Here is a 13,059-nt window from a genome sequence, read left to right as displayed (position 1 = left end):
TCATTGTTCTCCTGTGGACAAGGTTTTTTCGAGCTGGGATTATAACAGCGTTTTTCCACATTTTAGAAATGATGTGTGGCAACAGACAGCTGGAACAGGGGGCTCCAGGCTGCAGTTAATTCATCAGGAAAAGTTTTAAAAGAAAAGCCGAAATGCCATCTAGTCCACAGGCTTCCCAAGTTTGCAATGACCACACCACCTGGATCAATCACAATTCTGTCTGTTGGATCACATGATGTTAATATTTTCCTGCATTCTACAGCACCTTCACCATTGCTACACTATCAAATCACTTCCAGAAACTATTGAGTTCATTTGCTTTTTCCAGTTTGTTCAGTACATTCATTTCCCCCTTTTTGGAATTCAATCCGTTCCTCTTCTCTCTGTCTAGACTAGATGGTGGTATCTGACTGTAGGATGTCTTGATGACGCTGATTTAATTCATGTCACTTTACTGATCAAACTACATGTGACAACAATAATTCAACATTAAAAACAAGGACAGCCACTCTAAACCTCCAATGGATTCACTGTATCTGGAAATACTCAGAACAGCAAGCGTTCAATTCTCTTAGACAAGTTCATCCAAGCTATCAGACCAGTTCTGACATGTTTGTTCTGTCACGCATCAACAGAAACACACTGGATAAAGGAAATCAACTCAATCATCATGAAAGTTGATAAAAAATTCTGTTTCTCTTTCGATTAACTTGTCATGCCAATTTAGATTCTTTCAAAAATTTAAATCTAGTTTAAGTCTGGTGATTTAATTTGATTTCAATTCTTGACTTTCCTCAGTAAATCTTAATTTATATTAGAACAACAATGAAGTGATGAAACTGTTCTCTACTAATTGCAGATAAAATATTGACAGAGAAGGTTGGTAATAATAATCAGGGATCGTACTGCCTGTCCCTGAGGACACACGGAAAGGAAATTGTGTTAATTGAATATCAAAATTACAAAGTCATTAGTGACAGGTCTTAATGTTTTTATTGACATGTTGCTGAAATGTTTAGATTAAAATATTTGTTTTTGACTTAAGTTGTCAATTAAATGTAGTTCAGTAGAAGAGTCCAATATTTCCTTCTGAAATGTGATGGTATTCAAGAATACCGTACCAATAAACAGAAACACTCAAATACTTTTTAAGCATTTTAAACTGTACTTAAGTAAAAATATGAATTAATTTCATATAATAATTGTTCATACAATTACTTAAGCACACATGTATTTTATTTGGTGTTCAATTACTCTACCAGTTAAAAACCCTGAATTCTTTAAACAAAACAAAAGGAGATGGTTTGATATAAAAATCAGATAAAAAGTAATCACACACACACACACACATTTACAGATTCTTAATAAACTCTGTTAACTCACACTGAAGATCAGTGCTCTGTTGATTCTATTAATGGTCATGAATACAACTGATCCTGAAATCATTGTCCTTTAACTCCAAAAATAAAACTATTAATATTATTTGTACTGAAAGCAGCCAATCAGCATCCAGAAAAGTTCTCCTGTCCAGTCAAACAGTGAAACAACACAATGTGATCACAGTGATCCTGTTCACACATTTACAGATTCTCACCTGCTGAACTCACTTGAGGGAGACTTTCTGACACTTTCCAGCTTCACGTGAAGAGAAGAAGCTGCTTGTTCTCCCTCTTCAGTCCTGGTGTCTGTTTGAGCTGAGGAAAAGTCACATCCTCATAAAGTATAAAACAGCATCGGAGTGACGTTAAAACCGCTCCAACCTGTTTTAGAAACTTGATTTGTTGTTGTACTGCTGCTATTAGTCAGCGAGGTACAACAACACATATAATGTCCTCATTAAGGACAATCTGGAACCTGACTGGAATTGAACTGAACCGGTGTATATGGATAACACGTGACATTTCAATTAAAAGGACTGCAGCACAACTAAATCCAAACTTGCTGCCAAAATAACTCTGCTCGGTGCATCTCTTGTCCCCCTCATGTAGAAAATCCTGCTCTGGCTCTCTTACCTGCAGACTCCCTCTTCCTGATGAGCTCCAGGGGGCTTTCTCTCTGCTCTTTGGACTGGAAAGCTGGTTGATCCACTGAGAGATCTTTACTCTGTCCACTTGTGCCAGAGCTGAGATCACACACAACACAGACGATGGAAGAACAAGGAATAATTTTATAACCTAAATCAAAACAACTCATTAGCATTAGACAGAATGAATTGGTAGCATCAGTAAGCATTCGCATTGGACGTAATCGATTGTTACCGTTTGTCAGAATAACCTGTTCGCGTTAGTCAGGATAACTCGTTAACATTAGACAAAAAAGAAGTCAAATGAGACGTGGGTTAGCTGACGTGCTAACAGCTAACATTGACCCTCAACGCTCGTGCCTACTTCCGGCTCCTGTCCTGTGTTGCCAGGTCTGCTTGGTAGAAGCGACATAAGTGTCCGGCAATGTACGCATGGCCTGCCGCCCCGGCAGCTGAGGTGTCTCCCGGAGCCGGTGAAAGTGAAGAACATTTCTCCAATCTCTCTTTTTAAAGGACTCAGAGGGAACAGGTAAAGACACCAAAAACAATACGCAGCCAAGACTAAGAAAACTATTAAAAACGTGAATGAATAGCAGGGTGCCTTGCTGTTGCTTCCAGTCTGTGACTTATAATACACACATTGTTTTGTCTTTCTGATTTCATTAATAAATAAGTTAATTAGTTAGTTAATACTACTATTATTAGGCCTGCACGACTACAACTAATAATAATAATACATTTTATTTATATCGCGATTTTGACAAATTGACGCTATACGGGAGGCAGCTGAAATGAATTCTGAAGCCATTACTGAATTTGTTCCAATACATTTATTTCATTTATTATTTTATTTATTAAACAATTCAACAAATTGTGGTATCAGACAATTTGAAACCCAGGAGAGCATTTCTCTGGCAGGACTGTTTTTGAAGATAAAAAGTTCATCAACGTGGCAGCAAAAATAGATTTAACAGTACTACAGCATGAAGCAGTGCTTTGATATGAATGAAAACAATGCTGGCAGAGTGAAACTTTGCCCTTAACTTCTCTGAAGGTACAAGTAAAATGGATAACGCATTACTTCTGTTAGCATGTTACCGTGGACAAGATAACTGACAAACTCCAGGTAGATGCAACACAAATCATTCCCAGTTAGTCAATAAAGCAATAAGGCTGGTTTGTCTCTAAACCTGAGTCTGTGACTTCAAATGAGAAGAGAGCAGGAAAGAAACAACCATGGATATACTTTCTGCTCAAATGTGTGGTCACAATGCTTTATAGATGCAAAATAATAAATATAAAATATCTATAATATTTTTTGTGTTGGGTGTGTTGAAATGCATTAATATGAGTTTCCTCAAGAATTTTCAGTGGCAATGAAAATCAGTTGTGTGTGTCATGAACTGAAAGCTGTTAATAATGTTAGTCTGTGTTAGTTCTGCCATGGAAAAGGTCATAAATGCACGCTATGATAGAATCATCACAAATACGTGACATTGTCACACTCCACTTCTGGTTGTCTACCTACCTGCTGCACCCACCTGATCAGTGCATTCATCTCATTCTTCTGATTTTCTGACAGATTGTCTTTAGTGTTCTTTGCTTTCATTTCCAGACTGTTTGCCTTGTTTTGATCATGCCTGTCTCTGACCTGGCAGAGTTGTGGCGGGCCAAGTGAGCCTGAGTGGAGTGAGGGAGGAGCGCTGTATGCACATTAGGACTGTGAGAGAAGCTGCACTCACACACACTCTGTGAGGAAATTCAAGTCACGTGTTTCACGTATAAAAGAGAGACTGCAACAAAAACATTATGCAAGTATCGATCCAACCTTGGTGTCAACACTGTTGTTATGTGGATCGATCTGCTCACCCCTACCTGCCAGCACTTTTCCACTCACCTGCCCAGCTCTACCCGTCTGCTGCACCCACTAATCAGTGCAACCATCTCATTCCACTCATTTTCTGGCAGATTATCTTTCGTGTCATGTTAGGGACATTTTTGTTGTTTTGTATTTGGTTTGCATCTTTAACCCTCCTATCAAAGTAATATCCTCCTATGGTACAAAATTTCAATACTAACTGACTGTAACGGGCGTTAGGTTGAAACAAGCAGCACAGACTGAGAACAAAGAAGAACAGTTCAACAGTTTATTCTGAAGCCCCTGTGGTGAGGGAATGCAGGTAAACAGGGGAGCGGTGAGGGGCCGGCAGTCAGAGGAGTCAGAGACAGACGGTGCTCAGGTTATGTTGTCAGAGACAGGCAGGGTGAAATCCAGACAAACAATCTGGCAATGAATATGAGAGAGCTTACAAGATGCTAAAGATAATCTGGTGGAATGAGATGAACGCACTGTTTAGGTGGGTGCAGCAGGTGGGTAGAGCTGAGTGACGGGGTGTTTATTTACCTGCCCTACTATCTCCTATTTCCTATTTATCTTCACTTTATTCTTGTTTTAATATAAAATAGGATTCACCGAGGAAGCTAATATACGAAATCAATAGACTTAAACTAGATTTTTTTAAGGTCTTTATATGGTCACAACAAAATAATCTTCAATGAAACAAAATTTTATCAACTTAACTTTCATGATGAAGGATAAGTTGATTTCCTTGGACTGGTATGCAGTGTTTTTGTTGAGCCATGATAGAACAAACATGTCTGAACTGGTCGGAAATGTTGGATGAACTTGGGTGAGTGAATTAAACTCGTCTTGTTGATGTTACACTCTCAGACACCAGGACTGACAAGGGAGAAGAAGCAGCTTCGTCTCTTCAGATGTTACTTCGACACATGAAGCTGTAAAGTGACTAAATCAACCTGAAGTGAGTTCAGCAGGTGAGTGAATCTGTAAATGTCTGAACAGGATCACTGTGATCACATTGTGCTCTTTGACACAGATTTTCATGTTACTTTTGGTAGCAGATTGACTCCCCTGGTCTGGGGTTTCCTGACACCATTCAGACTGGTTTAGATGCAACTGTTTTTTTTTTGTTGTTGTTTTTTTTACTTTGCTTCTGGAGAAATGATTTGGTCCTCAAAAATGCATTTTCATTAAAATTCTGGACCATTGAGGAATGTTTCTCGTAAAACTGAATCTGACTGAAATCAATACAGAGGGAGAAAATTGTTGGAATGATGTCCTGTTGTAATGAAGCTTTTTGTTGTGTTTGTGTGAAGGTGGAGGCTCAGCTATGAATCAGTGTGAGGAAAGAGAGGAGGGAGCCCCTCCCTCTAAAACCACTCTGTGTGGGGAACATGAGAGTCAGACCAAAGCTCAGAGGTGAGATGAGGATCTCTAACTTTCCAGCTGTCAGAGCTCAGCACTCAGATCACTGCTCCATCATTATGCACTCTCACTGTCACTTAGATTTTTTACTGCTGAACTTTTTCTGCTGCTGATTTGTTTTTTCTTTGTTTGGCTTCTTTTGTTTGGTTGTTTTTTGCCAATATAAAAAATATATAAAATAAAATGAATAAATAAATCACACAATAAAATGTGGTTATACAAATGAAAGCTGAATTTGATTATTTTAATTTAAACAGATCATGTTATGCTCTGTTTCTTGGTTGTTATTTATTTTCATGTAAACTGGTTTCTTCTAGCAACCAGAAGTCACGACCAGATTCTCCTGAACTGGGTTGTGTGTCCATGAAGAGTGATTGGTCTATGGATGACTTTATCAAAGAAAAAAGGTAAAAGCTGATCATTTGTTGTTGTTGGACTCATTAAAGGTATCAAAGCTTGTCTATCAGTTTCTCTGGCGTTCATAGAAAACTCCTGGAACAAACTGTGTGTTTGTGTCTTTTCTCCTCAGAGTTCAGTCTGACAAACATCATCACACAGACCTGGACTCCATATTTATGGTGTGAAAATGTTCATCCAGTGACTACAACAGACACCAACAAAGACTTGAGTTTAAGCTGCACTCTTTAGACCAGTAGAGCTTTACTCTGTGACAGAAAGGAGTTGAATTGGGATTGAACAGGTTTGGGGTGGGAGAGAGTGGGAGAGGACTGGGAGTTGTAGTTCACCACAGAGCAATAATCCATCAGCCTCAACAGATATGTACTGTATGAATATGGTCTGTTGGAGACTTTTACAAAACATTTCTGCTCCTCCTTGTTCATGTGAAAAGTGAAAAGTTTATTTAGTTGTTTTCCAGATAATTTCAGCTGTGACTTAATAACAAAGACCAAAGTTACTCAGATTCAGTCCTGGACCTCCATGGACTCTGTCTCTACAGGGTTTAAAGATGGAATAATTCATCAGTGAACTAGTTCAGGTGGTCTGATCCATCTTCAGCCACAGTCACAGTTAATACCCTGAATTTTCACTTCCTAAGTTGATGTGTTGAAGGGCTGTATCAGTTTGGTCTTCATGTGATGATCAGGATCTCTGCGTTGTCAGAATCTAAAATCAAACTTACTAAGTTACACCAGTGAAGTTAGTTTAGTGAAGTCAGTAGGTCTGAATCTTTCTGTGTAGCTCTGGAAAGAGACGTGGCAGCAGATGATACAGCAGCAGCTAAAGTTGAACTCTGCTGACTGATGATCTGATGCTTTGATCCATCAGTTTATACTGAGAGTGAACTTTACACAGGATGTTATTGTGTTCCAGCTGCTGGAGGAGAACATCGTCTGTTATGTGAAGAACGAGCTGAAGAAAATGAAAAGGAGTCTGAGTCTAGATTACCCACAATTCATGAAGAATGAGGATGATGAGGTGGATGAAGAGCAGAGGAGGAGCAGAGAGGCATTTCTGAAGATCACAGTGAACTTCCTGAGGAGGATGAAGCAGGAGGAGCTGGCTGACTGTCTGCAGAGCAGTAAGAGGATTTAATATTATGGGTCAATTAGACATTTTAAGTTAGGAGACAGAGAGACACATGATCATTCTTATTCCTTAGAAGTAAATAAATACCTTATAGTTTATTTTTTAATCATTTTTATGTTTACTCAGAAAGTCGTGCTCAAGTTTGTCGACGTAAATTCAAATCTGGCCTGAAGAAGAAGTTCCAGTGTGTGTTTGAGGAGATCTCTAGAGGAGGAAACCCAACCCTTCTGAATCAGATCTGCACAGAGCTCTACATCACAGAGGGAGGGACTGGAGAGGTCAATGAGGAACATGAGCTCAGACAGATTGAAACAGCATCCAGGAAACAGGACAGAGCAGAAACAAGCATTAGACAAGAAGACATCTTTAAACCCCCACCTGGAAGAGACCAACCAATCAGAACAGTGATGACAAAGGGAGTGGCTGGCATTGGGAAAACCGTCTTAACACAGAAGTTCACTCTGGACTGGGCTGAAGACAAAGCCAACCAGGACATAGAGTTCACATTCCCCTTCACCTTCAGAGCGCTGAATGTGCTGAAAGAGAAGAAGTTCAGCTTGGTGGAACTTGTTCATCTCTTCTTCACTGAAACCAAAGAAGCAGGAATGTGCAGCTTTGATCAGTTCCAGGTTGTGTTCATCTTTGACGGTCTGGATGAGTGTCGACTTCCTCTGGACTTCCACAACACTGAGGTCCTGACTGATCCTACAGAGTCCACCTCAGTGGACGTGCTGCTGACAAACCTCATCAGGGGGAAACTGCTTCCCTCTGCTCGCCTCTGGATAACCACACGACCTGCAGCAGACAATCAGATCCCTCCTCAGTGTGTTGACATGGTGACAGAGGTCAGAGGGTTCAATGACCCCCAGAAGGAGGAGTACTTCAGGAAGAGGTTCAGACATGAGGAGCAGGCCAGCAGGATCATCTCCCACATCAAGACCTCACGAAGCCTCCACATCATGTGCCACATCCCAGTCTTCTGCTGGATCACTGCTACAGTTCTGGAGGAGGTGTTGAAGACCAGAGAGGGAGGAGAGCTGCCCAAGACCCTGACTGAGATGTACATCCACTTCCTGGTGGTTCAGTCCAAAGTGAAGAAGGTCAAGTGCGATGGAGGAGCTGAGTCAGATCCACACTGGAGTCCAGAGACCAGGAAGATGATTGAGTCTCTGGGAAAAGTGGCTTTTGAGCAGCTGCAGAAAGGAAACCTGATCTTCTATGAATCAGACCTGACAGAGTGTGGCATCGATATCAGAGCAGCATCAGTTTACTCAGGAGTGTTCACACAGATCTTCAAAGAGGAGACAGGGCTGTACCAGGACAAGGTCTTCTGCTTCGTCCATCTGAGTGTTCAGGAGTTTCTGGCTGCTCTTCATGTCCATCTGACCTTCATCAACTCTGGAGTCAATCTGATGTCAGAAGAACAAACAACTCAAAAGTGTGAACCAATAAGCATTGGATCTAAAACAACACGTCTCTACCAGAGTGCTGTGGATGAGGCCTTACAGAGTCCACATGGACACCTGGACTTGTTCCTCCGGTTCCTTCTGGGTCTTTCACTGCAGTCCAACCAAGTTCTCCTACGAGGCCTGGTGACACAGACAGGAAGTAGCTCAAAGACCAATCAGAAAGCAGTCCAGCACATCAAGACAAAGATCAGTGAGAATCTGTCTCCAGAGAAAAGTATCAACCTGTTTCACTGTCTGAATGAACTGAATGATGGTTCTCTGGTGGAGGAGATCCAACAGTCCCTGGAATCAGGACGTCTCTCCACAGATAAACTGTCTCCTGCTCAATGGTAAGCTCTGGTCTTCATCTTACTGTCATCAGAAAAAGATCTGGACGTGTTTGACCTGAAGAAATACTCTGCTTCAGAGGAGGCTCTTCTGAGGCTGCTGCCAGTGGTCAAAGCCTCCAACAAAGTTCTGTATGTGCCAATAAATCCATCCAACTCAACTAAATCTTTTTATTTGCTGACAATCAAAAGCTGTTTTTCAGTTTCAATCATTTTCTCTTGTTTTGCTGATTCCTCTTCAGACTGAGTGGCTGTAACCTCTCAGACAGAAGCTGTGAAGCTCTTCCCTCAGTCCTCAGCTCCCAGTCCTCTAGTCTGAGAGATCTGGACCTGAGTAACAACAACCTGCAGGATTCAGGAGTGAAGCTGCTGTCTGCTGCATTAAAGAGTCCACACTGTAAACTGAAAAGACTCAAGTTAGTATATAACTGGTTTGTATCAATAACTTAAGTGTGACATTCCTGAAATACTCAGTGTGAAGTTTTTTTTTTTATGTAAATAACTTCAGACTGAGTGGCTGTAACCTCTCAGACAGAAGCTGTGAAGCTCTGTCCTCAGTCCTCAGCTCCCAGTCCTCTAGTCTGAGAGATCTGGACCTGAGTAACAACAACCTGCAGGATTCAGGAGTGAAGCTGCTGTCTGCTGGACTGGAGAGTCCACAGTGCAGAACTGAGGGGGTCAGGTTAGTTGACAACATTTTTGCATTTAAAATCCATAGACATGCTTTTTAATTTAAATATTGTGTTTCTGACAACAGTTTTAAGTTTTTGTTACCCATTAACACCACAAGATTTTTTGGTTGTACTTTTCTCTTGTAATTCTTCTTCAGACTGAGCCTCTGTAAGCTCTCAGAGAGAAGCTGTGAAGCTCTGTCCTCAGTCCTCAGCTCCCAGTCCTCTAGTCTGAGAGATCTGGACCTGAGTAACAACAATCTGCAGGATTCAGGAGTGAAGCTGCTGTCTGTTGGACTGAAGAGTCCACACTGTGAGCTGGAAACTCTCAGGTCAGAATTCATGTTTGTAGCCAGACTCCTAGTATATTTTTATGATCTTTCAATAAAATTAACTGAAGATGTTTGTAGATTTGGGAGATTGTCATCTATATAAAAAGCTTCATGTTCTGTTTATAGAAAAGGAAAGTGTTGTTGTTTTCGATTTAAGGGTCGAGTGACGTGGAGGAGATGTGTTCTACTAGTGTAGAAAGTGAACTTTATTTGCTCATTTTTATTAAAAATTTCTTTCATCTGACATCATCATATTCACATATTTTTGGTGTGTATGTTCAGTCTTTCAGGATGTCTGGTCTCAAAGGAAGGCTGTTCTTCTCTGGCCTCAGCTCTCAGCTCCAACCCCTCCCATCTGAGAGAACTGGACCTGAGCTACAATCATCCAGGAGACTCAGGAGTGAAGCTTCTGTCTGTTGGACTGGAGGATCCAGGCTGGAGACTGGACGCTCTCAGGTCTGGACAGATGGACAGACAACAGCAGCTCTTACTCTGTTTCACTAAGGGCGAGTCCCAATACACCCCCTGCCCCTGCTTTTTAGCCCTACCCCTAAATTTTGCACGTTCCCCTTGAAGGTAGTGGAGTCCCAATTCCTTTTTTAATGTAGGAGTAGTGGACATAGCAAAGGGTAGGGGCTATGAATCTAGCCCTTCAGATTGAGGGTTTCCCAATGCTGACTTCTCGAGGAAAGGCCAGTGAAAATTTCCTAAAATGCTTTAAGTCATAACCCTTACTGAATTAAACAACAATGGTGACCCCCATAGAGGGAGAGGATGTGGAGAAGTCAGAGATGAAAAACCACAAAAAAAAAATCACATGAGACAGACGTTGATGGTGTATTCTTCTCCATGTACCTCTCGGTTTATTTATCAACGGAAGCATGATGAATACTAAAAAAACCAATCACAACAGTTCGCAACCGTAGATTCCATGTTGCTACTTCTGTGTTCTATGTTATGTTATTTGAAAATTTGTAAATATTTTATATTGCTTTCTTTAAGCCAGGATAATTTCGTTATGTCCTCATGATGACAATAAAGACTCTTGATTCTGCTGGGACTATGCAGTCACTTGCATGCGCGAACGTAAACTACGCATAGCAAGTGTGCCCCAATTCCTAGGGAATGTTACAAAGCCCTTCCCCTTGTGGCTTCCTTTTGAGGGTGAAGGGGTATTGAGTAGGGTGAATATTGGGATTGGGGCTAACTGAGAAACTCTGCTTCATGTTTGATGGTGGATCAAGTTGATCCTGACTCTGTTTCTTCCTCCAGGGTGGACCATGGTGGACCACAGAGACTGAGACCTGGTCTGAGGAAGTGTGAGTGTGTTTTCACTTTGATTCATGAAAACTCAGCTGCTCATGTTACACTAGATTTTTACATTTCTGACTGAAGTACAAAGATGAGTTTCATTCAGGATCAACACTTCGTGTGTTTATTGATGTGGATCTCCATTAGCCGTCATCTTTGACTCCACAGCAGAAAAAAGCAGAACATTGCTGACATCTTGACTCTCATGTTCAGTAACTGTTGATGTTCTAACTGGATTGATGGCTTTTCATTTAAATGTAGTCAAACATTATTCACAGGTGATGAAATGTAAGTTTGAATGATTCACTTTCAGTAAAGTTGTTGATAAATGAACAGATGATAAACTGCAGCTGTTGTTTCTTGTTCTCTCCATCAGATGTCTGTGAACTGGAACTGGACACAAACACAATCCACAGAAACCTCAAACTGTCTGACAACAACAGGAAGGTGACACATGTAGCAGAGTATCAGTCATATCCTGATCATCCAGACAGATTTGATATCTGTCCTCAGCTGCTGTGTAGAAATGTTCTGACTGGTCGCTGTTACTGGGAGGTCGATTGGAGCGGAGTGGTTTATATCTCAGTGAGCTACACAGGAATCAGAAGGGAAGGATACAGTGCTGACTGTGTGTTTGGAAGAAATAATCAGTCCTGGAGTCTGATCTGTTCTGATGGTGGTTACTCTGTCTGTCACAACTACAGCGAAACATCCCTCTCTTCCTCCTCCGTCTCTCACAGAGTAGCAGTGTATGTGGACTGTCCTGCTGGCTCTCTATCCTTCTACAGAGTCTCCTCTGACTCACTGATCCACCTCCACACCTTCAACACCACATTCACTGAACCTCTCTATCCTGGGTTCTGGATCTTACCTGATTCCTCAGTGTGTCTGAGGAAGTTGTATTGACGGAGACTTGAAGTTAGAAACTGAGACACTTTACTGTTGGCTTCACTTCTCAGCTCTGGAGTCTCCGTCAGTCTGTCTAATACTCAGTGTGTTCCTGAAACTCTGACTCTGTGTTCCTTCATACTCATTACTTTTTCTTTGTTTGTTTTCTGTAACTCAGAATTTTTGCTTCAAGAGCAAAAAGGGAAGAAAACATGTAATGGCTGGACTGACAATGAGATCTGAACTTCTCTCAGCATTAATGCTGAAGCTCTTCAGAGGAAATTGTTGTCTGTGGCCTTCATTTTCTTCTTCCTGTCTCTTGTTGGACTGTCAGTTTATTTCAGTTCCACTCATCTGTTCATTAGCATGAAGTCCCCGGGACTTCAGGCTGCAGTCTGAATGAGACAAACATGGACCACAGGAACCGTTCAGTTCTTCCAAGAGAATCATCAGGAACTCAGACTTCATCATCACAGCAATCAGCTGCTGTTCAAGCCCGTCTGGTTTTTAAAGGGAGCCTGAGATGGCACTTTCCACCCAGAACTCTCCCAGGATTCATTCAGAGCCTTAATCCAACCCTTTTGGACCAGGCTGCTCCCACAGTGACTGTTTGCTCAGTCACTGAAACAGGAAAAGTCATTTCCATCTCCTGCTTTGGAGCGTTATAACAGCTCTGCAGCAAGCTGAGCTATCTGATCTGTACAGGTGAGCCATGAAGGCCGGCACGTACTTTGGCCTGTGAGCTGTGAAGCATCGGACACAAAGACACACAAAGACAACACATGATGCCCTGAGAGACGATACCTGAGCAGGAGAACTAGTCACTGCATGTACAGCTGCTTCTTATCTGGAGTTTTTTTCTGTCATCTATAATAAAGTACAAAAGAGACACAGCTCCACAGTAACAGAGGTGTGCTGCTGTAACGCTGAGTGCTGGATTCATGTACAGTTTATGGTTTTAGAATCAGTGATGCATTCATGTGGAAACATCAGTTTAATGTTGCTGATTTCATCATGAAGAACTCAGTTGATGCTCAGTTATCTCCATCTAGTGGACAGATGGTAGAAGTTGATTCCTGAAAAGAGGAAGTGACTTCTCCTCAGATCAAACTGTTGAAGGAGAACGAGCAGCTTCTTCCTCACTGACTCACTCAACCTCTGTCTCCTGGGTTTGGATTTGAGCCTCTTTCTCAGGAGCACACACA

The 13,059-nt window shown here is 41.5% G+C and overlaps 1 protein-coding gene and 1 pseudogene across 1 annotated transcript in view; one reads left to right on the top strand and one right to left on the bottom strand.

Moving 5' to 3' along the window:
* Window positions 1-2,457, bottom strand: part of LOC115038393 (galactose-3-O-sulfotransferase 2-like) — a 58,526-nt gene extending 56,069 nt beyond the window's left edge. The window contains exons 1-3 of the mRNA XM_029497229.1: window positions 2,388-2,457; window positions 2,259-2,274; window positions 2,013-2,122 (exon numbers count right to left, since the gene is read on the bottom strand). Coding sequence (XP_029353089.1) covers window positions 2,013-2,122; window positions 2,259-2,274; window positions 2,388-2,457 — 196 coding nt within the window. The remainder of the gene's footprint in view (window positions 1-2,012; window positions 2,123-2,258; window positions 2,275-2,387) is intronic.
* Window positions 1-12,676, top strand: part of LOC115038418 (NACHT, LRR and PYD domains-containing protein 12-like) — a 93,301-nt pseudogene extending 80,625 nt beyond the window's left edge.
* Window positions 12,677-13,059: the final 383 nt, after the last annotated feature.

The sequence above is a fragment of the Echeneis naucrates genome, unplaced genomic scaffold (assembly GCF_900963305.1).
Source record: "Echeneis naucrates unplaced genomic scaffold, fEcheNa1.1, whole genome shotgun sequence".
NCBI classification, from domain to species: Eukaryota; Metazoa; Chordata; class Actinopteri; order Carangiformes; family Echeneidae; genus Echeneis; species Echeneis naucrates.
This window is presented reverse-complemented; position numbering and strand designations above follow the sequence as displayed.